The sequence below is a fragment of the Ischnura elegans genome, chromosome 9, assembly GCF_921293095.1.
Source record: "Ischnura elegans chromosome 9, ioIscEleg1.1, whole genome shotgun sequence".
NCBI classification, from domain to species: Eukaryota; Metazoa; Arthropoda; class Insecta; order Odonata; family Coenagrionidae; genus Ischnura; species Ischnura elegans.
The window spans coordinates 17,933,519-17,959,854 of record NC_060254.1 but is presented as its reverse complement, the minus strand read 5'-3'; the positions used below and the strand labels follow the sequence as shown (position 1 = coordinate 17,959,854).

Genomic DNA, 26,336 nt, shown 5'->3' with positions numbered 1-26,336 from the left:
GCAGGAGAGGGGTGGCGTTGGGCGCCCAGCTGCCACGCGCCCTAGGATTAAGGATTTCGAGAGATGGATGGATGGAGTGGGTTGGGATGTGTGCTTCGGATGGTCCATTTGGACACGCGCGCGTCGCTTCTCCCACTCACTCAAACCACCATCCAGCCCCCTGCTTCTCTGTGTCTATGCATGTACATAACAGCAGAAGGGATTCTCAACACTGCTTCTTCCTTCCCAAGGCAAGCTAGCCCAAGTGGTTCTGTGAAAATTTCAAACTAGCAACATTATTTTTATAATTTCCCGTTGATTCAACGCAAAACCCACGAATTACATCTATAAATAAACTATGAATATCGATGATTAGTTAAAACTTTGAGTGCTACGGGCGTAATATTATGCTATCCGTCTTTTTGAAAATCGTAGTTTGCAATTTTTTTAGCATAGTAGTACTAACCTCTGAATTAAAAAAATGAAAAAAGCAAGCAAGGCCAAGTGTTTCTACGAAATATTCAAACTAACAAAATTATTTTTACAATTTTCCGTTGATTCACCCACTGAATTACATCTCTAAGCAACCTATCAATATCGATGATTACTTAAAACTTTGCGTGTTACGGGCGTAATATTACGCTACTCTTCTTTTTAAAAATCGTATTTTCCGATTTTTTAGCAAAGTAGTACTAACCTCTAAATAAAAAACGAAAAAAAGCAAAATTCACTCTTTAAAATGATACCAAACATCTATTCCTCGCATCATAGGTTGGTTAATATGACATAGCACAAACGTATTTAAAATGGTCAGCACTGGGGTACACTACTAACTTCAGCACGGTAAGTGTTAATGTTGTATATGAATATGACCTCTGTGAAGATTGTGTTATGCTTCGCTCGCTAAATATATGAATTGGATGGATGAGGCAGATACTTTGTGGAGATTCATTATGAGAAATGAAGTGAAACACTTTGCACTTTCCACATAAAAATTTATCACTTCATATCTCATAATGGATCTCCACAAAGATTGATCTAAGATGTAAAGTGTTTCTCTTCATATCTCGCTAAATATAGATACACGACCTATTGAACTATTGACGTCTTACACGTCGTTCGCCACTTGCGAGGAATAAATTCGCAAAGGAGAATTTTACAGAGCCAATGGTGCACCAATACGGAGCAGTGTGTTGGGCAATTAAGAACTGTGTTTCGAAAGAACCTGCGACGGATTCCTCTGCAATGATAGATAGTTAAAAATGACAGATTGCTGAAGGTAAGGCGCAAAATAGTTCAACCCCATAGAGTGCAACAGCGAAAACATGCAGACTGCGCCAAACTGACGCGCTAAGAGCCAATTATGAGGATAATTATACGTAAAAACTTTCGTGGGAGGTCGCCGTGGTGATTAAAACCTTTTCGGTCTGAATCGCTGCGTCAATTTTTGGGTGGCTCCAGCGCTTTTCGGCCGATGCTGGTCGCTTTCTCCAGGGAATACGGTGAAGGGGCAGGGGTTCGTCCGCCTTCGCATCTATCTGTATCGGCGCTCTAACCGGCGGAAGGAGAGGAAGGTGGGAAAAGGTGTTTTTCATGATTAACAGCTGCCGTGATCTGCTAATTTTCAAGTTTTTACCTTACTTCACATGAAAAATAAATGGATGCTAGCATAAAAGGATTTATTCGAATGATTTAAAAGTTTTGAATAGTGTTTAATGCAGTGGAGAATTTCTCTCTCTTCAGCTATTTCGAAGTAAAAAAATCTACTTCATATGATTCCTTCGCGATTTTTATAAATGAAAATCTGCTCCATTTCCTTAAAAAGTGTTGGCATTCGCAATGAATATAAACTCAAAGAGATGAGGGATTTTTCGGACAAAATCCGCAGTCAGTACTTGGGGAGTTGAAGATTTCCATCACAAGAATGCCGGTGGTGTCACGGATTGGTCAAGTGAACAAGCAATTCAAGATGGAAGGCGGAATGAGCTCGTGCTGCACACGAATGATATCACAGCGATGGATAATTTTCGATTCGGCCTCTAAAAGTGTTGCCACGTAATGGGAATTTAAATAACGTTATTACTTAAATTAAGTGGAAAGCCCACACTGGCTATCATAGCAAATGGAGACAAGCTAAAAGGAAATTCATGCAATTTTTCAAGAGTGCAATGAAAACATTTCGTCATCATGCCTTTCCAATTTGCATCCGGTCGACAACAAATACAAACAAAACCCATGCAAAAAAATATTAATTATCTGGTCCCACGCCATTGAATATCGAATGACTATGATAATTTGACGCATCTACTTGGTACGGGTGTATGGCACCAGCAGCAGAAGATATGGCACGACCGGCGACGTGCCGTGGCACACGTGCGATGAAATGACGATCCTGGATCCTGGATTTCTACTTAGTCCAAATGGGAAAAGTTTGCTTGAACCAAAAGTGACTTGGAAAGAATTAAGCAGATGACTGTTTATTGATTGCTGTCTATAATACTCCATTGAAATTCTATTCTGCTTCACGGACGATTCATCTAAATCTACATAATACCCTTTGAGCTACCTCTAGGGTATTTGGCAGGGGGTGATCAATCACCACCATGGAGCATGCAAAAGGATTCCCACATGCACACCACTTGGTTCAAAAACGTTACGCATAATAACAAATTATACTACCGCATTCATTCAAAGGCAAACCTTGCGAATTACTCATTAAGTTTTTATGCTATTGATTGAATATGATTGAGTTCTGATTGTTTGAATGGGTTTTTAATTTCCCATCATAGCCACGACTCTACCGCAGCCTCCGAGATTGTAAGAGCAGGTTGGAACACTAGCTCCCTCAATTTTTTCTTTGGTAGCCTGCACGAAGTGCGGAATATGTGCTTCCAGTGATATTCTTAGAGCAGACTTCAACGAAGTTTAACCCATATATCTTGTCGCAAGACTCATTTTATGTTCAAATTCAATTTCATTTTTAAAAAATGCGGGCTAGGGAAAGCATTACTATTATTCATGACGGGAATTTAGGCAATTATTACAGGAAAGCAATATAAAGTTTCGACCCTTCCTACATACTTTCTTATGGCAGAATTAGGTAAGCATAAATAATTATACATAATCACACGACTTATTTTATTTACCGCAGCTCTTCCAATAAAAACATAAATGCAATAATATATCCTAGAGGAATTAACCAGACACATGGCAATTAAAATCATTAAAATCATCAATCAAATCATCTCAATATGATCGAAGAGTTTCTTAGAACGACATAGGATAAAATCATATAAAACGCTTCATTGGTTAAAATAAATGTTTTCTTACTAATTATGATAATTATTACACATAAATTTACGGTACTAACTAAAAAGCCCACATAACGTTATACGAGAAATTATATAGTATCCCCATTAGGGCGAGGACAAAAATAATTTCAAACAGATGACAATCGAAATTCGGATGCTTCAGTCTATACCTCTAGGCTCTGCATTTAATTCCTTTGACTTCTTCCCGCAGTCGAATTGTTCGCGCTCTCTGACTTTGCGCCCCGTTGCCCATAGGCATTATTCATTTATTAGGTCCCGCTGAGTCTTTTGATATATTTAGACCTCAATTTGTGGCGGTTTCATTCACGTTTCGCAGGAAGGGTTTTTCTTGCACGACGGGTTATCATGTGACCTCCTGCTTCAGTTGCGAAAAGGCACTAAAACTACACCTGACTTTGTATTTACGTTCATAGTTCTCCTTGTCTCCATTACTCTTTCTCTTCCCAAGCTATAAAATCATCGGTTAAGTTATAACAGATTTCGTGTGGGAAATTCTATACTAATTGTTTGCTCTTCGGCGAGAGGCATGTAGCAAATGCCTTAGACCATTCTTCGCTTCTTGGTCGCTCACCTTCGAATACAACATGAATTGTTCGACGGTTTGTTGTCTATCGCAATTCAAAACAAATGGTTCGATCAATACGTAAGCACTGTTTGGGTAGTTAATAAGTTGGTTTACTTTTGCTGAAAATTGGTAGTGGGAGGATGCTTTCACGTCAAATGCTCACGTAAGATACAGGAAGGTCTAAGTACACAGTGAAGAAAATGGAGCACTCGCTTGATTTTATAAACTAAAAGTAAATTTCACGCATACGAAACAGTGTAATAATAAATGCATTTACTAATTGATACTGCTGTTAAATAAATAATTAAAATATAGTTGAAAAGGTTTCTTTTTGCTTTACGTATGCAAAAAAATATAAAAACATCGACAAATCTTACTCATGCAATTGGGTGAGGGTTTGGCAAATGCGTAATTATATGCAAAAATGCGTTCAATCACGTGCTATAGCCAGGTAGCATTTGAATATAGACCAATCACAAAGCGGATCTCGTGCTCTTTCGATACACTCATGCAGGATTGAGACTCACCAGTGGAAAGGCAGTTGGCTACCCTGCGCCCAGATTCCTCCGTCACCTGCATTTCGGTGATGCCCCTCGTCGCGTGGCGGCAGCACTATCTCCTCCTCCGCCTCCCGCAACAATGGGATCATTTCCGGGGGCGGGGAAAGGGGGGGCAGAGGAGAGCAGGCATCCTCCGGCCGCAGATAAGGCCGCACAATCTATTACCACTAGTCCCCCTCTCTCCTGTTTGTTATCTCGAATAGGAATGGGGGGACCGACCCCTGGCTTATCGGCCCCCTCCTGCTGATGCTCATATTGACACCCCCTCAACTCCCCCCCCGATTTTATTCAACCCCCCCACCCATTTCTCCTCCCCAGTCGCGTGGCCGCTGAGGGCACGAGCCAGACACGAATAAAACATTCCGCGTTCGTTTTTTACCACGAGCACGCAAAAAAACGCAACTATGGGAAGCTGTCCCGGGCATCTCCTCGTCTAGAGTGTTCTGTGCGATTCACACGTACGCACTCAACGAAAGGCCTCCTTAAGACTGACTCACTGGCGTTTGTCGCGAGAGGGCTCTGCGTAGCCATACGTTGACCATATGTGAGTCCTTTAAATACTCATTTACCTACAATATGGAGGAAAACCGTACCTCGAAATAATATGTGCCGCCAGTATCGACCTGCAAGAAAATCTGTTTACCCTCTGATGGCACGGTATTTGCGAGCCAAATTCGGCTGAGGGAAATTCAAACACGTCCCATCGTCCTCGTCTATTCCATCATCCGAGTCGGAGAATTGGGCATACGTAGCTTGCCTGCCCCGAATACCGTGCCTGCCCCGAGTGCAAATCGCGCCGGTTCCTGAATGCGAGTGAACAGTTGGGCCATAACCAACTTCAACGGAAGGTGCTAGGCATGAAGGAAGAAGAAACAGGGGGGGAAGAAAGAAATGTGTGCTTTTTGTGCGTTGTAAAAATATAACATTTCAAGGACATTAAGTGAGGATCATGTACTGTGCAAAAGGATAGGATACTGTGGAGAAAGGATAGAGCAACTAAGAAGGTCTAGATATCTAGTAATCGTGCTGACTGAAGACTGCAGGAGTGAAAGAGAATCAAGTCAAGATTTTAATAAGAAGAGGAAGTTATTGTGTAGTAGTATGAATCTAGTGCTGAGGTAGAGATTTTTGAAATGGTATTTGTGGATTGTTGCGTTGCGTGGATGCGAAACGAGGACCTTGGGATGAAGAGAGAGGGATAGCATTAACGCTTTTGAGATGTGGACGGGGAGGAGACTGGAGAGAGTGATGTGGGTGAATAAAGTGAAGACTGAGGAGGTGTTGCATGGAGTTGGGGAGGGAGGAACATTATTGAGAACTGTACAAAAGAGAAAGGGAAATTGTATTGTGCATATTTTATAAGAGAAGGGGATTTTAAACAGATCAATCGAGGAGAAGAAAAGAAAAGAGGAAGAAATTTGAAGAAGATGACAGACCGAGTGAGGATAAAAATAAGGTACAAGGAAGCCAAGGAAGAGGCAAGGGACAGTAAGAGGTGGAGACAACTTTGGTGCTTTGGACCAACAGAGGACAGAAAACCAGTCGATAATGATGATCTACTGTGTCACCATTCCAGTACACAAGGTGAATTACTCTCACTCGAGGCAGTCTTCGAAATGAAAAATGGGAAAAATAATGATAAGACGTATTTAAAGTTTCATCACCAGAATTTGGCGTAAGGATAGAATGCTAATAGAAAGGAAAACAGCTTTCTCGCATTCCGATAGTCGTGAAACGGACTTTTTCAGGGAAATTTTATCCCGCAAAGTACATGTTTATGTGGGTTCAGACGCCGGTGAGCAAAATGCATTCTACGTCACTGGTGACGTGAGAATGCCTATTTTTACGTGTCAATGGATTGGATTTCTTTGCATTTCCAATGGACCTCCTTACTTAGAGCTTACTTTCTCTTATAGAAAGTTGCATTAGGATGACGTCAGATGCAGCAGTTGGCTCGGGAGTCGTTTTGCTTCTCGAATACGGATTCTATAATGTAGTATATATGCACTTCCGTGGCTACCACATATATTTATCGTAAGCCATGACTTTGAGGGAAATTTGTTAACTTGTAAGGCACACACAAGGTGACCATTCGACCAGATTGAATGTTGAATTGATCAGTAGGAGATGGTATCTGTTGTTCACGTACACCTACACGTGGAGTGCCATCTGGTAATGTAAGGCAAAACTTCAATGCAGATAGGTTTATCAGTCAAGTGTCATGACAACGAAGCGTGAAGTGACCCTAAGGGAGGATAGTCAGCTACCTATGTAGAGTATACCTCCAGAAATTTCGGAATGCCTCTCGTACATTCTAATGCAGAGGCCGACAGAGTGGGGCCGCCGCGGCGCGCAGTTGCCCCATAAATTACCCCGCAATAAGCCACATCAATAGGAGTACAGCGGGGGGTGCTCGAACGCCAGCCCTTTACAGGGGAAAATTAGGTTCTGAATTTATTTTACTACCGAGACCTACCTCTAATTTATTAAAGTCCTTTATTATTTGAAGGAATAACAATTTTTATACCTACCCATTCGGAAAAATATCTCTCTTAATTTATCGTTACCGTCGGACCTGGAAATATAGCGAGGCCCTAACATGATGCTCTCCTTGTCGCTCTAGCAATTATTAATTCTTAATTGCTCAAGAAATCTAAGCGTAGCACGTAACCTCCGAGTCTCTAACGTCTCCAAGCCTAATAAATAGTGTAAAATCTGTGTAACGCTATTTGTTCTTTCGTAGCACTTAATGATAATTGCTCAGATTTCCTCATTTATTCAATTATTTTAAGACTCTCTCCGTCAGATACCACTTTTTCGATTACCGTAATACACTGGAGGCGTGACCTGCCATTTCGCATTAGTCAGGACCATGGCTTCAACTCATAATTATTTATTATTATTTCCTCATTTTGGCTTTCTTTATACCGCGTTCAACGATGTGTTTTCCTGTTAACCTGTCAGAGGTTTTTCCACCCTTCCCATTTGTGTACATCGGGTTGTATATTCTTTATTCAGCTATCATTTCTTCCTGTTTGCAGACATTTTGCCGCTGGAGGAGCGTGGCTACGAGCAGACAAAGGCCTTCCTGCTCAAAGTGGTCGACTTGCTGCTCGAGTACTTGAAGGAGACTTTCGATCGAGGCGACGGCGTGGGTGCCGAAGATGATGAGGCCCACGGCAAGAACCCAAGGCGCGGCAAGATACTCGAATTCCTGCACCCGGAGCAGATGCAGGCCGCGCTCGACCTCGAGCTGCGCGACGAACCGCGCAACCTACAACAGCTGGTCGACGATTGCGCGGTCACGCTCAAGCATTCCGTCAAAACAGGTGAGCGCATGCAACAAATCTCATTCAAAAGGCTTTCCTTTCAGGTGTGATCATGTTGGTGTGATGCTAGAATGTTGGCTTCCTTACCTGTGGTCTCGTGCTCAAATCCCGGCGGTGGCAAAGATTTTTCAGAGACTGTCCGATCCCTGCTGGAATGCTGTGTGGAGGATATTTCAAGAATAGAATTTATAGAATCTTAAACATGTTCAAATATTAGGATAGGTGTTGACCGAGCAAATTCCTTTTCAATGGTAAATAATTGCTGTCGTAGTTCCCTTTACCTTCGATTCACTATTAGTAGCCGATATCGGTTTAAAATTGCCATTAACAGTGTCTGGTGTGACGTCGGGATTCCTTAATGTATATAAAACTCCTTGAAATTATACAATTTTTCATTGCCCTATTTATTCACGTTTTCTCTCTTAAAACTTTCACTCAACAATCCCCTTCTTTTATCAACAACAGCATAGCAACCTCTTAACAAAAAAACAATAAGAAATCTAAAACATCAATCAAGGAAAACATACATGAGCATATAAATCAAATAAATCAACATATAAAATTAAATAAATAAATTTAAATCAAATAAATAAAAATTAAGTTTTACAAGGCACGACGTCAAACTGGCTATGATGATAAAATAATTTATTTTTATCGTCTCTTATTCCATAACTAGATTAACTACACTTAATACAGAGATGTACTGCGAAATATAAACACGCGGGTAGGAGGCAAAGAGATGGACGGAGAGTGAATATCGATATGTTAAGTCCACTTTGGTAAATCCAACGCGCCGACTCAGTTCTTCCTTTTTTCATATCGGCCTCAGTTCAGACAGCACTCAGCTCTCTTCGTAAACATAGAGTATATACGTCATAAGCACGCGCTTTATTAATCGTAGCCCTCTGCACACAGCCATCACTACAATTACCATAGCAGAGTTATGGATATAGTTCTTAGTCGCATATTTTCCACACGGTTCGTTGTCAACAGGTTATTTAACTTGAGTCTTAAATAAAATTTGATGTACTTTGAAAACAAAATTGAGAAGGCTCATATCAACCGCATTCTGGTTATGCGTGTGCAAATGTTTTTGATGGCCACTTGTCAAAAAAACTAACTATTTTCCAATATCGGAACCACTACACGTATGAAGATAAAGTGGGGCTCTCTAGTTGGATTATTAAACTATTATTCAATAATTATTAAACGCAGATAATTCCGTGGAACGCACAATTTTTAATGCGCAAAGTGCAGGTGGCATGAGGTCCGATGGCTAGAAAGTAATCAATGCACACAAGCAATTCATTAATTAGTTATTAATCAATGATATAATGAGAAATATTAACCGAGGACAAAATTAGCAGTAAGAGTAACTCAATTTCTTAGAGAAGCAGTAGTGGATCCGTTCATTTTATCCCAAAACTACTTCAAACCACTGAATGTATCCAATGAAAGAGGTGGACGCAGATAGAATTACGTCAAAGATCGCTGGGGAATAAAGTTGGATAATCCAATCACTCCCACACAAATGCCGAACAGATTGAAATTCAATTTCCATCCCTTCGTAATGTTGGCTTGTGTCCTTGGCTGATTGCCACGTATTGTGGTGGCCTCCTGCCCAGTGGCGCCGCTGCCGCCATCATAATTCCATTTGCGGCACTGAAAAGATCTCATCAGCAACCAAGGCCACACCCTTAAGCGGCGACCACATTCTTCCTTTGCACGCACCATGATACTCTTGTTGGCCATTTCAATGGACGAATATATCGGAGGAGAATCATATCCTTCACGTCGTGATCTATCTCGTTAGGAGTTTCACTGGAAACAATGGGAAACGTGTAATAAAAGAGTTCAATTTGAAATACGAGGGTGGTTTGAAAAGTTCTCGGAATGGAATAGAAAAAATGTTCTTACATCACTGAAACTTATTTTATTTTTCAATATAGTCTCTTTGAAGATTACTACATTTGGTCCAACGAATTTCTAGTGCCTTGATCCCATCTAGAAAATGCAATTTCTCTAGGCCGGCAAAATAGTTGTCAACTCCGGCTATCAGTTCTTCATTTGAAGTGAATCATTTTATCCACCAAGTCCACCATGAAAAAATTTCAGTTTTAGGAAGAGATGGAAGTCTGACGGAGGCACATCAGGTGAATAAAGCGGAAGTGGCAACAATTAATACCATAGTTCGCGTTATTTTGCCATGGCGACAACACATGTGTGTAAGCGCGCATTGCATTGATGGAAGATGACTTTCTTCCTTGGTAAACCTGGCCTTTTTTCGTGTATATTTTGTAGCAATTAGTCCAAGAGGTTAGCATAGGATTCTCTAGTAACTGTTTTCCTAGTGGGGAGACAATCTATATAAAGAATCCCCTTCAAATCCCAGAACACCGATGCCATGACCTTTCCAGTCGAAAGAATTGTCTTTGCTTTCTTTGGTGGTGGATAATCGTCATGTTTCCACAGCTTTGGCTGTGTTTTTGTCTCTGGAGAATAGTAATGGACCCATGATTCATTTTTGGTCACAAACCGGTTCAAAAAAAACTTGTTCGTTTTCCCTAAAACGGGTTAATTATTGTTCCAATATGTCCATTCTCATGCGTTTTAGATCCAGCGCAGCGTCAAGAGTCGCGGCACTCATCTAGCAGATAATTTTTTTCGTTTCTAATTTTTCAGTTAAAATATAATATACCCTTTTATATGACATCTAGCAAGCAAGAGCAATTTCATCCACTTTCAATAGGTGATCCTCCATCACTATTTTGTGCACTTTTATAATGAATTCTGGAGTAGTGACACTTCTTGACCGACCTTTACGCGGACCATCATCTAAGCTCTCCCGTACAAATTCAAATTCATTTGTCCTCTTAGCAACAGTTTGCTATAAAGGAGCAGAGTCCCTACTGTACTGTGGAAGTCGGCATGAATGTCCTTTGCTTTCATACCTATTTTTACGAAGTACTTAATCACTGCACGAATTTCGATTTTTTCCATCTTCGCAAATCACTATGTGGGAACATAAAAAAAAGCCACGTCACCACCACAGTTATTTTCCACGAGCATTTATGTGGTATGTTTTTACAGCAAACAGTCAGTCCTATGGATATCACGTGAAAAGTTCGTTGCACTAGCGCTGACAACTCTTGGTGGTTCCGAGAACTTTTCAAACCACCCTCATAAACTGCTCGAGTAATTCGAGGCTAGACATAGTATTTGCAAGTAAAAAATAAAACATATGTTTTCATTGTTTTAAGCATTGCTAAGTTCGATGTAAACATTAATAAATCTGTCGATTTCTCGGTTCTTCCAAAGACTGATGTCCACTGCATTATCATCAATTGTAATTGAATGGCGTAAAATATTGATACGTGGTCAATGCCGAAGAACTACACATATAAAGTAGTTTAGTATAACACAAAGGAGTAAGTATTCCCATAGGTAAGTCGGCTCCTCACACGATTCTTTGAATGAAGTCACTACGTACTTCCAGTTAGTAGTTTCCTTTTACGATACCAGAACACTTTTTTCCTTCAAATGGCTTATTCTGTCAACCAAACAAAAGAGCTGGCATGAGTTGGAGAATAACAAAGAAATTATCATTATTATTATTATTATTATTATTATTAAATAATTGGTTACAAGTAGACCATGTAGTCGGGTGGTAACATAAAGTTATTACACAATAATATACATAAACCAAAATGCAAAACAAAATACTTAGTACCACAAAATTTTTAAAAAGCCCTCAACAAAACCATTTTTACACAATACATGCCCCCGTATACCTAGCACCAAATCAGCAAAATTACAATACATATCTACATTTACATTGCCCTCAAATCCATTTTTACACAATAATATACTAAGACCAAAGAAAAAAGACAAGAAACACAAAATTTAAAAAATATACAATTACAAAGCCCTCAAAATTCAATTTTATCTACCCTTTTGGTAAATATAGAGGCGTGAGTTGGAAATGGCTCAGAAAAAATTTCTTCGGGTAAGCCATTCCAATCCTCTATTTTTTCGGAAGGAAAATTTTAGTCTATCTGTCAGCTGCCTTGGGGCCTTAATCTTATAATTATGATCCCTCCTCCCTAGATAACTTGGTCCTTTTAACCGCTTCGTTAGCTCCCTCCACGCAGGATCACCACTGTAAGTTTTAAATACACACTTCAAGCGTGCTTTCTTCCTCCTTGATTCTAAAGAATTCCATCCCAGCGTTTTTAACATTTCCGTGACGCTTGCCTTCCTTCTGAAATTTCCCAAAGCAAATCTAGCTGCTAATCGCTGAACTTTTGCTAATTGCTTGATCTCACGATTCAAATGAGGAACTGCGGAACTCGGGAATATAATTACCATATTTCCTGATGGAAACGAGACACCGTGATCCCGGTAATTGAAAATTTATTCATTTAAGCTGCTCTACGAGACTAAATTATGAATACATAATAAGGTTTGTTATTTCAAGTAAATTAGGAACCTAACAAAAAGTAGGCGTTTATTCTCACTAAATCAAAGAACAATAAACCGCAATTGTATTAATTAATTATTCAATTGTTCTGCCACGAGTTTGGTCAACATTTTACATTGAATGATTTGGCATCAATGGAGCCGCACCTAAGACAAGAACCCCTGACGATGCTATATCGCAATGACGTCAGTTCCATGAAAGTGACATTAAGCGAGTTAACAAATGAGTATCGAAACCGAAATTAAACAGTGGAAATCAGTTACTGTAAAAGGTTATCACCAAAACATTACGTTCTTCAGTCCTCGTCAAATACGTTTTACTTCTAACGAGGACAGTAAGCGCACTCGAGTATTCGTGGCACAATTGATTATGACACTGCAGCCATTTCGATACTAGCTACCTTTTAAAGCGTAGATTGCCCTGTGGTGACTCTTCCCTCGGGGACTGATGCGTATACACATAATTTAGTAGAGGCCCCATTTTTACCCGTAGAAGCTTGATTTTTACCTCGCCATTTTGGGTACATTTTGGTCAGTTTTCAACAATGTCCACAGCGCGTCGTCGAGCGCAGAGCGATCAATTTATTCTCCATATTTACCAATCGTATAAAATTCCACTAAATTTAACGCTCGAGATGAAAGAGATTTATGAGAATTGTAATTGAAACAATAACATTCTCATCATAACGCTAGTGGTAAAAACTCGATGAAAATGATAAAGTTGAAGCTTTCAAATATTTCCTCCGTATTTTTCTGTGATGCTTTCCTGTTTGTACATATGTAGTAGACGCAGAAATACATACATACTTGGTGAGAGTAGGGGTTGGTAGATGGTTGGTTGGAGGGGAAGAAACAGCTGCGGGCGACAGACAGACAAGCGGACGGTTGGGAATGGGGGCGGGGTTGGCTGATCCGGGATTACGCATCGCGTCGGAAGTTGTACTTTTGCCGCTCGGCTTCACCCCTCCCTCTCCACTTGAAGCACCCTGTCACCCGCACGCCTATCCATCTATTCCCTATCCTTCAATCCATCCTTGAAGATGACTTCATACAGCCTTCCTCTTAGCCTCCTAGTAACCTTGCATTGCATTAGACGCTATATAAACCATATATACAGGGTTATCATTACAGAATGGGGCGCTTTTGAACATAGTTTAAATGAAAACAGAATTATTTACAGTTTATCTTTCATCTCAATCAGTTCTTTTAATCGTCATCACTGGTCAATTATTCTAAGATCGGTTTGACGCAGCTCTCCACTCAATTCTCTTAGAAACGAATCTGAATTTATTTTTTTTTAATAATTAATAAAATTCAATGTGTGCGCCCTTGGTCGTTCGACAAGAGAGAAAACCGGTGTCAACATTAGCCTGCTCTTAACGAAAGGCTCCAAGGGGACCCCGGCTCAACGTCCTATTCGACGGATGCAGTGCTGCCCTCTCGAAGTGCCCTCCTCAAGGGACTCAAGCAGGGATCGGGCAGCCTCTGAAAAATCTCTGTCATCCTTTCCTCAGCAAAATATGAATTACTGAACATGCACCATTCCCTTATGATAATTCTGTATATATTCGTATGTATGCCATGTCTTTCTTCTTTCTTTTGGATGTCAAAGGGGTCAATCGCATCCTCATCAATATTGACCCTCGCTCAATCGCTGTGGCGGAATCCGTTTAGAAATTTTCCATTCAATGTTTTCCCTTAGAAACACCTCATTGGCTGCGTGAAGAGTCTCCTCTTATAAATCTTAGAAATGGCCTCACACCCGAAATAGTAAATTTAATAAAGGAAATTCGCTAGATGAAGACAAATAAGAGGGAAATTACAATCCATATCTATGTTCATCCATTCCCTTGTGAGTTCTGAACACAAAACCTGAAATTTGGCTCTGCCCACAATTCTTGAGTTGGTGACGTCATCATAGATCTAATTTATTACCTTGTTTAGGGAGGACCTTTCATTGAGGTAAGGACTCGCTCACATGAGTGTAAACAACGACGAGCCGCGCGAGGCTCATGAACGAGGTTGAGGAGCAGCTGGGAAGCGTTGATTCGCACTGGATGAGCTCGTGACGTCACCTATTAATCAGCGAAGGTCATCATGAAGCCAAGCCGATGAGTTTTCTCCACGGATAGCCCAGATCTAGAAGGCGACAGATCGAAAAAAACGGAAAAAGGGCAGCCTAAATATTTCAAGCTCAATTTAAAACAAAACGGAAACTTATTGTGGAGTATTCGGTGGTTTACCATTGCAAAAATGTACAAAGTCGTTATTGTGATTTAAAAAAATAAGTAGAAAGAGCCTTTAGAATATGATGCATGAAGTAGAGAATGCAATGAAGTAGTCGATGTTTGCTTTTTTCTCACTGCGAGGCATTGATAGGCCAATCAGCGAACAGGCGAGTAGACAAAACGAATACAGAACGTTTTCCTGGATATCACACAATTACTTATACCACTTCTTTTTTACAGAGCGCGACCCGGGTTTCAATGAATTATCATTATCTTCAGGCGCAAATTATGATTTGTTTATCTAATTATTGTTACCTAGTTACTTTAATTACTATTATTATTTATTAGATTAGTTATTAGTTACCTAGTTATCAAGTATCTAGGAAACAATAATAAGATAAACAAATCATAATTTGCGCCTGAAGATGGTGATAATTCATTGAATCCTGGGTCGCGCTCTGTAAAAAAGAAGTGCTATAAGTAATTGTGCGATATCCAGGAAAACTTATAATGGAATACAACAAAGTAATCAAGAGTAAGTGAATTTTGAATACAGAACGGCTGTGCCCAGGCAAACGAGGTGCAAGAAATGATAATGAATTATTTGCACAATTTAAGACGAGTACGCAAGAAGTTCTCGAAGGAAAAATGATTCGTGCCAATGAAAACGCTTCGTCTTCATGCCTTTGTTTTCGTTGCCATGCCATCGATGACAAAACATAAATGAAAACCTCGAGAACAGGGCCCATGACAGCCGAGCAAGTTTTTTCTCCTTGGGCATCGATTAGAAACAATTGAATGGCGAAATCCCAGATCTCACGATCCGTGATTAATTCAGACGATTTAATCATCACACTTTGGTTTAAATTCTGTACTGTTCCACAAAATCCAATGTTAACGAGGAAAGATGTGTTATCAGCATATTTATTGAAATACCTTCATTCTTTCTATATTTATGACGCTAATTTTTTCCATGATTAGCCTTAATTTGGAGATTTCAAAGTTTTCCCCAGTGTATGTGATCTCTTTTGTTTATTTCCTTTTATATATTTCTCTCCAGACAATATTAGCGGTCGCTTCAAGTGCAGCTATCACATTTGTAACTCTGCATTGCAATTCCTCGACTTCGGCCAGCTGAGGCTGTGGGGACGCGACGCAAGAGCCAGGATAAACTCGGTTGGGTGGGTTGCGATCAATTGATTGGGGCATTTTCTTCCCAGGGTGTTTTTGAGAGGGGAGGGTGGCTATCATCTGCTCCCTTCCCGCCTGCATTACTCCGGAGGGCAATCTTCCGACGCATTAGGCCGTGGCCCTTGTGCATTGTTGCGCGCGCCCCCGGCGGCGGCGTGTGCCAACCACCCAGCGACGCGCGCTTATAATTGATTTTGGAGCGAAATCTGGGCTGGGCGCGTGGCTGCGGTGGTGTGGGGAACAGTGACGTCACCTCGCACATGCTTCGCCGTTGCCTCTATGAACAATATATTTATAATGTTCCTAACAATTACTTTGTTAACTACATATGAGGGGGTGAGAAGCCAAGGGGTACAAGTGATATTTTTTCCAAACAGAGTTAGGCACAGAAATTGGTTAAAAAAATATATAAAAATTTGACAACCGAGAGATAAGGGTGAGTCTCTGTTCTGTGTTGACATCGAGTTAAAAATCAAATGAACTACTAAATATCTAGTCGATCTTGTTGGTTTTCTTTGCCTAATTTCTGTACCTAATTCTGTGAAGAAAAAATTACTTGCATCCCTTAAGCTACTTACTAACTGTTTATTTATATCTCATTTACATCAATTATTTGCAAAAAATTTGCTTTGCGCTCTCTTTGGTGAGAATCCAAAAATGCGGATTTTTTTTAAAAACATTTCACAGACTTAGAAGTATTTCATGACTGGGGTAACAAATTAACTAAGTTGAACTTTGGTCCTACATACAAAAAAATCATCTTTTAAGCAACGTCAAATTTAGATGTCATGTCGTTCATAGAGTCTTGGCCACTTATTACGATATTAACATGGAATTGAATAAACTATAGTTATTGCTTTCGTGGATCTCTCCATTTTCCGGGTTTTCGCCGCGTTTCAACCTGACAACGAAACGCGGCGAAAACCCGGAAAATGGAGAGATCCACGAATTCTGAACGCCACGGAAGACTCCGAGACAGTAAAGTCATTGCCTCTAAGATCTTTAGGTGCCTAGGATTGAAGGAAAGTTTGAAACGATTTTTGATTTTTATAGTTATTAAATGCAATTTTAATGTTTTCATAATGTTTATGAATCTCTTAAAAGTACCCCGATATGTTAACGGTCCTCCGATGCTTACATTTCAGTTCAGTTCATCTCAAATCAGTTTAAGTTTCGTTGACAATGAGTAGGTATAATAATTTCATGTTAATCAAAATTTTCGGGAAATCGTAGCGTAAAATCCTTAATCAATTTAATGTTCTTTTCAATTAAAAGACAGCCACAATGATTTATGGCCCTATGTTTAAGTTTAAGTGTCCAAGGCAATACTTATTTTTTGTTTCAAAAGATGGCGTGAAAAAAATCATTTCGTTCAATGAATGAGAGAGCATTTATTTTCTCATATTTTTTCTTTTCTGCATCCCAGTTACGTCAACATTTTAAGAAAATTCAGCAAATCCAGCATCACTTCAATTATCAGTTCCATTCATCACATTCTATTTCATAATCTTTCGGACATAAACAGGACTTTGTGTCAGAGAAAAACACAAGAATATGTACCATTTTCGTAAGTTGTTTTTCTCGTATCTTTGCCTTTTTCTCGTATCCTCCGGTTTCCACCCAGACCATCACAGTGGCGTAGCCAGGAATTTTGTTCGGGGGGGGAGGGGGCGTTTAAGACCAGGGAGGAAAATTTTGAAAAACAGGGTACTAAGCATAGGGTTTAAAACTAGTTTTAACACTTTCCATAATTGAAAAAACTTCATTTTTCAAAGAAATCTTTTGTAAATTCATGATATTTCAATACTTGATTTTCTCTTGTGATGCAAAGTAACTGTGCTTCTATACTTCGGGGGGGGTGGGGGGGTGCGTACCTCATCCTCATCTCATCCTCTGATGTCCAATCTCCCACGAAAATTCCTACAATTCATCCCAAAATTTCTTTCATACACTCTAAACCTCTTCTCCTACTGTTTCAAACCTTCTTTTTCTTAGCTTTGCCTCTTCTTACAACACCTTCCCATAGGTAAAATGGGGCACCTATCTCTTCACCTTTCTGAAAGTTTACCATTTTACCGCGCTGCCTTTTCCACCACGCTTTTTCTCTCTTCTTCTCCCATCGCAATCAGTTGCGCATCATCACATTCCGCCTTCCCCCGAGTCCTCCCACTTCCTCCTCTCTTCCATTTTCCTCGTCATTTCCTCCGTCATCCACTGTTTCTCAGTCCTTCCGCTCCATCCGTCCAATCTGTCGCATCGCCCCTCCAACATGCGACACATGCAGGGGCCCAACGCACAGATGCCGCCACTTTAATTTCCGGCGCATTCCGCTTCGCTTCGAGGCATATCGATTGTAGCTCGAGATATCGACTCTCCCCGTCCACCCTTCCCACGCCCGGCACCATCCCTCCACGCGAGTGCAGTCCATTGTTGAGAAGGCAAGCTATCCTTCATCAACAACTCGTAGCGATAGAGAACGAGTGCCACAATATGTAGAGGATTCTCCAGTAGGCCACCAGATGGGATCTCACTCAAAGCATTGATTTAAATGGATTTAAGAAAGTCACCACTCGCAATGCTGACGGCCGAATTCCTAAAGGAAATAGGTTTAATTAGGCCTCCTTTCCTATAATTATCCTCGAGATAATATAAAATGTCAAATAAATAACCTGTCAATGCTTTTCCTCGTGGTCGCTTATCCTGAGAAAATGGATCGCTCAGTGCTCATCGTCGCGCCGCGGGAATTAAAAAAAAAACGATTAAATTGTGCCCAAAGTGGCAAGAATATGTATCAAACTGTAAAAGCTGACTTCGCATGTGGCTTGCCCTTGTATAAGCATTAGTTAGGATTGGAATTCAGTTGCAATTATTTGGGTTTTGAATGCGAGTGTACTGCTGAGGCCAGCAACTATATTTTATGTTTGTTTTGTATCAAAATCAATCCTTGATATACTTGCACTTTTTTCACATTTGTATGCTGAGGAAAAGACACTCGCATATTGGCCATTCGCTGCGAGACATTATTGGCTCATGACACGCACTGCATGACTGAGAATGTTGTCGTGAACATGGATTTGTTTCAATCAATATGCAGATAGGTTGTTCATAAATAAATGCATTAGTCAATTTTGCTTTTTGAACACATATGAAGACATCAGAATAACAGAAAAAGATTTATATAAGTATACCGGGATTAGCCACGGTGATAACTTTTACGAAGTCCTCCGCAATGCACAAAAGATTGTTTTGAATTCATCGGCTGAGGTTCCCTGGATACAATAATGTTTTTTTGATTTCTACATCAGAAAAGTGTACACACTATAATGGAAAGATAAGGAGGCTCTTACCTGAAAATGGACGTAACAGTTTGTACCCGGAGTGTAGTCCTAGTTTTTGCACGTTTTCTTCTGCAGTGCTCAGAATGGGAGATTGTTGTGGGAATGTAAACTGCATGACAACATTTGACGGTAGCAGCCAATACCCACACGTTGACTCACTAATTACCTACTCAGTTAACCAGTTGCTGTGTTACATATATATATGTCAGCTGGACAGCCATATAAAGCAGAAAATTCACATCACCGCCCTGTGTCATTCTAACGAATACGACCAATAGTAATAATATCTCACTCTTTTCTAATATCAGACCAACTCCACGTGGCGGCATGGTCGTTAGATCGATTAAAATCTACGTGCCGGAAATCTGATTTTTTTCGGATTCACACTCACTTTACAGGCTTTGCTGGAATTTTGTAATAAATATCTCCATGAAATTCATTTATATATTTTTTGCAATCCTATTTGAAGACAATCCTTCGACGCTAACCATGGTCCGCCAATTTCTTTTGTGTCCGTAAAAAAACGATAATTAGATCATGAAAATAAAATATTATTGATAGAACTGTGTATTTTCCCTACATTGCATGGGTTCGAAGGGTGAAGCATTGCCTTGAATTGCGTTAATTTCGGAAAATAAGGACAGTTTTTTCGGAATTTCTACAACTTTGAAGCGCTGTTGATACCTCCACTGCAAAAACGCTCAGCAACCGCCCACCGAATCAAATCCGCTCATCTAGTAGCCCAACAATATGAATCCGCTCAGCTGGCAGTGTTCGGAGCATAAACGCTCATCTCTTATTCTCCAAGCTTGGAGGTCAGCGTTTATGCTCCGGACACTGCCAGCTGAGCGGATTCGTATTGCTGGGCTACTAGATGAGCGGATATGATTCGGTGGGCGGTTGCTGAGCGTTTTTGTAGTGGAGGTATCGCTGTATTTTGTTAAATAAATAAGCAATAATAATAATGAGACATAATAATAATACAATGTTATAAAATAAAATGGAAAAAAGAGGACATCATCTTGTTCAATGGTACATTTGCAAAAACTGCGTAAACTGGCACGGAAACTTCCGCGGTCGTTTAATGACTGTATTGGCCTCGGGGGCTCGAGTTAGAATTACCGTCCGGACAATGAGCGCGTGCCTGAAAAATGCCGCATAAGGAAATGATCTGCATTTCTTTCAGCACCTGACGACGCCAGCTGGAAGCCAGGTGAAGCTAATTTTATCCCAAAAATGAACCATCGCGGACAAAACCCGAAGAATATACGGTCAACAACTGTGTAAAGTTTTATAAAGTTTTGAGGTCTTGGCCATCTCTTCTTCGATTTCAACCCGCGTTTCAGTTCTCTCTTAAAGTGCTATTAGGATACTCAATTCAGAAATTCCTTATAGTATGTTTATTGCCAGAATTAACTATTTACGATAATCATAATATGATTGCAGGACAGTTTGAGATTAAAAATTGTTATCCATTTCATGACTATGCATACGTTATATATTTTGTCTCGGAAAATTTCATTTCTACTTTATTCTGGCTTTTGATTTATGTAATATCTGTTTTGTCCCAAATGCAGCCGAGTCCTAATAGGATTAATGATTCGTCTTTATTGTGATGATGATATTTATCATCTCGTCCGCCGAGTGAACTGACTGCTTGAATTTTTTTTTCGTCATTGGCAGGTCACCCTTGGTTCTTCAACCAGCTATCGTGTGGCCTGGATGTGGTGTCAATGGCTGGGGAGTGGCTGACTGCCACTGCCAACACCAACATGTTCACGTACGAGATTGCTCCGGTCTTCATCCTCATGGAGAACGTGGTCATGAGGAGCATGCGGGACATCATTGGATCATCCTTCGCTCACGGCGACTCAATCCTCGCACCCGGTCAGTCGTTCGTTCATTCGTTCGTTCGTTTGCACAACACTGCATCGTTCGGGGCCATTATCATCGTCAGAACGAACACAGAGAACTATTGCGCTCCAGTGTATAATAGAAATGAACATGATCCATAATGGCGACAGTTACCCTCTCATTGTGCAATTGCTTGCTTATTTATGAAATTCAGTTGATAATTGATTCAGCAATACCTCTTTCTCTCAAATAGCTGCTTTGGTAAAATTTCTCTTTTCTCTATTCGCTTCCGGCGCCACGGCGCTATATCATCGTGAATTGGCAGCGTTCTAAACTACGTCATGTGAGTGTCCAAACATGCATATACACTACGATCGTACGGACGATCGTAACGGGTATGGGGTATGGACAGGATATGTAATTGCTACGCTCGCTAACACTAATTGCATTTAAGAACAAACATTATATGCAATAACCATCTGTCGCGGATTAGTTGTTTTATAGTGGCAATTAGTACCAACAGTGGTTGTAATTGTAGTCCTAAGTGTATTCATTCTCCTTTTTCAGGCGGTTCCATCTCCAACTTGTACGCTTTCTTGGCTGCCCGACATCGCATGTTCCCAGGATACAAGGAGAAAGGCCTTCACTCCATCCAAGGGCAGCTAGTCATGTTCACATCTGACCAGGTCACTCTCCCCTTCTCTATATATGTTGTCCACCTCGCGAAAGCTTACGACGTTGCGCAGAAGGCGATTTTGAGACTGAAACTGGAAAAAATCTACTGAATTAAAAGGCAGTAGTTAACTAAAGTCGATAACCCCATCCGACAGTGGGATCTTGGAATGAAAGATGTTTGTTGCTGTCAAAATATGGAATTTTCTTTATAGTAATAATTATAATGCTACTATCTATGTTTTGTTGAAGACACACCAATGGACAACGTTTCTATAAATAGTGGTTTAGTTATTAATGAAGTGGAAACAGAGAATTTTGCGAAAAAATATGTATATAACCGAGGTGAAAATATAAAGAACCCAAAGATCATAAACAGAAAATAACAAATAATACAAATGCAATCTTGTGGTTAAATTAAATCATTAAATAGGCTCTCGATCCATGCATTGCTAACTATACCTATAAAACACACATATTATATTTTAGTCAGTTGATATGCACACAAACTAAATGCAAATCTTATTTAGTTTGAACATAAAATTAATACAACTCACAAAAACATTATTCAAAAGATGGCCGTATTACCAGCACGCATTAGGAATTCGTTTAATTCTTACAAGAATTCCCATCCTTGATTGACGACGGCATCACCAATACTCCACTCCTCCAATACGAGTACTTACATATGTACACATAGTCCACTCGGGGACAAGCTAGCAATTCCATGTCGTCACCTGTTCTGCGTATCCAATGGTTGTAAGCTTCCGTGATGGCCCATAGCATCCACGACAAGGCACCCCTGTTCACGCATTCCTCTTTTAATTCCACAGTGCCATTATTCTGTGCGCAGCTGCGCGGCCGTTTGCGGACTCGGCACAGACCACTGCGTCGAAGTGCCATCTGACGACAGGTGAGTGAACCATGAGTACTATTTCAACATGTCCGGTCTTTAGATGTGCTGGCATTTATTTAAATGAGTCTGCAAAAGTCGCCCCTCGCGACTCTCTTGGCAGAGTGATCCGAATTCATGGGAAAAGAAGCTTTAAGTAAGGCTCTCAACCAAAATTTATAATTTACATACAAGTATACAAAAATAAGAGAAGCAACATACTAATCTACATGAAATGTTCTATCGAGTCTGAAACATTTCAATGCTTTCCCTAGCGAGTGCAATAGGGTTGTTCACCATATTTTTTTTATTTAAGAAATCGAAAGATCGTGCTTCAGAAGGAGCAATGACAATAATATTATGCTATTTTCTTCATTGTACATGTTTAGAGAAGGCTTTAAACAGTGACAAATTTTACGTTACGCCAAAAAGCCCTACTTCCATCTTGAATTGATGTGTGACGTCACAAGCCTGTAGATGCCCTACTGCAGTGTTGTTTAAGTGGCTCAGCAGGGTTATTCCACTTTTTTTCAAGATCTCCAGCGTCTGCCGCCAGATCAGTGTTTAAAGAAAATCCAAATTTATCCTTTAATAAGAGTAATAATAAGCAAAATTACCCTTACTTGTACATATTTATTGCTCATCATATCACAAATAGCACTACAACGCACACATTTCACGAGCTGTCTTTTTGATACGTATAATCAGTATATTCCGAATCAACTGATTCAATGAAAAACTTGACTCACAATAAATATAAAACACTAATAAAACATGATGATCGGTTTTCCAATCACTCTGCACACACTAAAAGAATTTGCACTCCTTGAAGTTCGAAAGATTCTCCACACCTCACTTCTCACTAATGACTTAGAATCAGTTTACGTTATTTCACTTTGACATTTCGAGGACAATGAAATGAATAGGCTGAAACAAATTGCTAAACCGGTTATTGTAACATCAAAAAACTTCGAATTTCACTATTACTCTTACCCGTACTCTTACCGTAACCAAAATATGACCAAAACAAAAACAAACAACAGCGCAACGAAATTCGTGAAATGTAAACACTCGTGAATGCTCAAAATGAATAGGTAATAAAATCAAACGGAACTTAGAAGCGAACAAACGATTGAAAATTAATATGCGTTCGATGTATCCCTGAAGCACAACTAGCTCAAATATGAAACATATCCCCTAGGCAATAGTTAGATACCTTAGATCGAAATGTATAGGGTTGATTGAACTAGCATGGAAGAAATAAATAATTTCGTCGAAGCAGTTACATTCACAACTCACTTCACTCTTTACTTCATCGTCTATATGCAATCATTCACTTAGGGGTACATTAAGGGCACAAATTGTGTTCACTTGCACTAGAGGCACAATGAAAGTTCACTGCACGTAGTTTCCTAGCAAATGCAGCTATACAAAACTTTCAATTCCTGTCAACGCTACATACGTTGCCTGCCTAACTTGAAGAATGGATTTCATGTCGCCTTGATCGCCTTGATCCATCCGGAAGCTTCATGCACAACATAGGCCATTTCAAAATAAGGAATAACCTTGGCAAATGTCCAGTCGGCATGCAGAGTACTCAGCTTGGCATCGAGCGATCGAGGGTACAGGCCAGCCGTACAGGCTTGTGTCGTCATCACCTCTATTTCAAGATGGCCGACCGTTTTTGGCGGCGTTTAAAATTGTTCGAATTTTGATTGCTAATAATTCCATCACTACTTTTTCAACGCATCTGTCATTCATCCCAATCGAAATGAAATTACATCAGAAGTGATATACATTCGTTTTTTTAGACCGTTCTGATAGGCTTGAACAACCCTATTACTCGAATACAAATATATTGAGAATAAATGGATCGCTATGCATTCATCGCCACGATGCGGACATTTTTGAAAAGCGACACAAGACAAGAACATTAAGTAGACCTCAACGGAATGATCGGTTGTATTGTTAATTAATTTATGTTTATTATTATTTATGACATTTTTGAAAAGCGACACAATTGACAAGAACATTAAGTAAACCTCAACGGAATTATCGGTTGTATTGTTAATTTATTTATGTATTCATCACCTTGTTTACCACCCATTGTTATTGTTTGTCGTTGTCTAGAGGTCGCATGATTCCATCCGAGCTGGAGCGCCTCGTGCTAGAGCGAAAGAAGAGGGGCGACATCCCGTTCTTCGTGAATGCGACTGCTGGGACGACGGTCTTGGGCGCGTTTGACCCCATCCCACAGATCGCAGACATCTGCACCAAGCACAAGATGTGGCTGCACGTGGACGTGAGTGCTAAATTCACGATGGATTCACTGATTTAATTACGTAACACGTACTTGAGAGATTCATATACTGCATTTATCCCTTTCTAAGCTAGTTCCCCCCCTTGTTTTCTTCCTTCTTTATCTGTCCGGAGGTCGTCTTGGGAGGGGGGGACTTCTCCTTCGATTTCTGCCCTCCACGATAAGCCTCACTTAGTTGTCTGTCTCAGGCCCGTGCTGGGTCGCCAGGAAATCCGGTGCGCCCTCCAGACTGGAAATCTCTGGAGCCCTTGTGTTCCGAAACTGACAAATTTTACAGTCAGAATACCAAAATTGAACAGTTGACTTGATTCCAATGATGTAAAATTTAACAGCATAATTAACACTGTCTTGAGCAAAGAAAACATTAATTTGAATTTATATAATTCATTCCGGTAGTCCACCCCCTGTATAGTGCTGACGCCCTCTGGCCATGGCCGTCCACCGCGCTAAGAAGGGGTCCAGCACGGTCCTGGTCTGTCTATCTTCTACGAAGTGGCTTATATCCACTGATAGGTCCTTCTTAACGCATGTTGCTCTCTAGTTGCCTTTCTTCTCCGATCCTTCGGTACCCACAACTCATTTCACACCCTATCGCATAGAACCACGTCTCGAAGGACGTCTTCTAGTCTCCTTTGATAATCTTTTTGTTGTTGCAATTACCATCTCTCTGCATGTCTGTGTGTTGCGCCAAAGTTATTAGAAAGGGGGTTTTAAGTCAAATGGGGTTGAGTAGGGGCATTTGAGTGATGTTTTTTTTCTCAAATTTCAGGCTGCATGGGGAGGAGGTATCCTCTTCTCCCGGAAGTATCGACATCCCAGGCTCACGGGAATCGAGAGGTGAGATAGCGTCACTTCCGTTTCAACCATTTCAATATCGAGTCATACGACCATCTTGGAGAAGAGAGGTGTTATTCCGCATTGGTCAGGCAGTACCTCGAATACTCGGTGAACACATACAGGATCTGGCCCAGGAAGACTTGATCTGTGAACTAATTAAAAAGCTATGGAAATCTAAAGCTATGTGATTACAAGTAATTAGCTTGGGAGCCGATTTATGCTCGGAGGTGACGTGCTACTGCTTGAGCAATTTACAAGAGATATTCATGTGGCGATACGGGGAAAATCAGCTGAGAGTGTTTTCCAAATTGCTATGCTCGATTTAAAGTTAACTTGAAATTCTAGCATGTGATCCCATTCGGCTATTTAATTAACAACCCGCAACGGACAATATCTAGCGATATTTGCCATATTAAAAAAGTATCGAAATTCCAATAAGTAGTGCCTATGATGCCGTGTTCATTAACGCGATGATGATCAATTCCATTCATTCCATTGGCGATAGTTTGAAAAGTGTCACATGAGATCACTTGCCGTCACTCTCAAGTGAACTCGAAACTAGTCAACTTGATTGTTGGCACTTCCAAAAATGCCTGTTAAACCACATCATAATACCAGGTGCGACAAAAAAAAGATAAAAATAAGAGCGGTATTTTGCCGAACGGATAGTAAAAGAAATACATTCGTACCTCGGGCAATAAAAGGCCTTTATAAAAGCTAGTTGGGACTCGGACACTCAAATTACTCTGTCACGCACTTT

The 26,336-nt window shown here is 40.3% G+C and overlaps 1 protein-coding gene across 1 annotated transcript in view; it reads left to right on the top strand.

The window, feature by feature from the left end:
* The window catches only part of LOC124165146 (glutamate decarboxylase), a 74,952-nt gene that overhangs the window by 27,029 nt on the left and 21,587 nt on the right, over positions 1-26,336 (top strand). The window contains exons 2-7 of the mRNA XM_046542454.1: positions 7,478-7,765; positions 20,685-20,888; positions 21,423-21,541; positions 22,361-22,440; positions 24,550-24,721; positions 25,509-25,576. Coding sequence (XP_046398410.1) covers positions 7,478-7,765; positions 20,685-20,888; positions 21,423-21,541; positions 22,361-22,440; positions 24,550-24,721; positions 25,509-25,576 — 931 coding nt within the window. The remainder of the gene's footprint in view (positions 1-7,477; positions 7,766-20,684; positions 20,889-21,422; positions 21,542-22,360; positions 22,441-24,549; positions 24,722-25,508; positions 25,577-26,336) is intronic.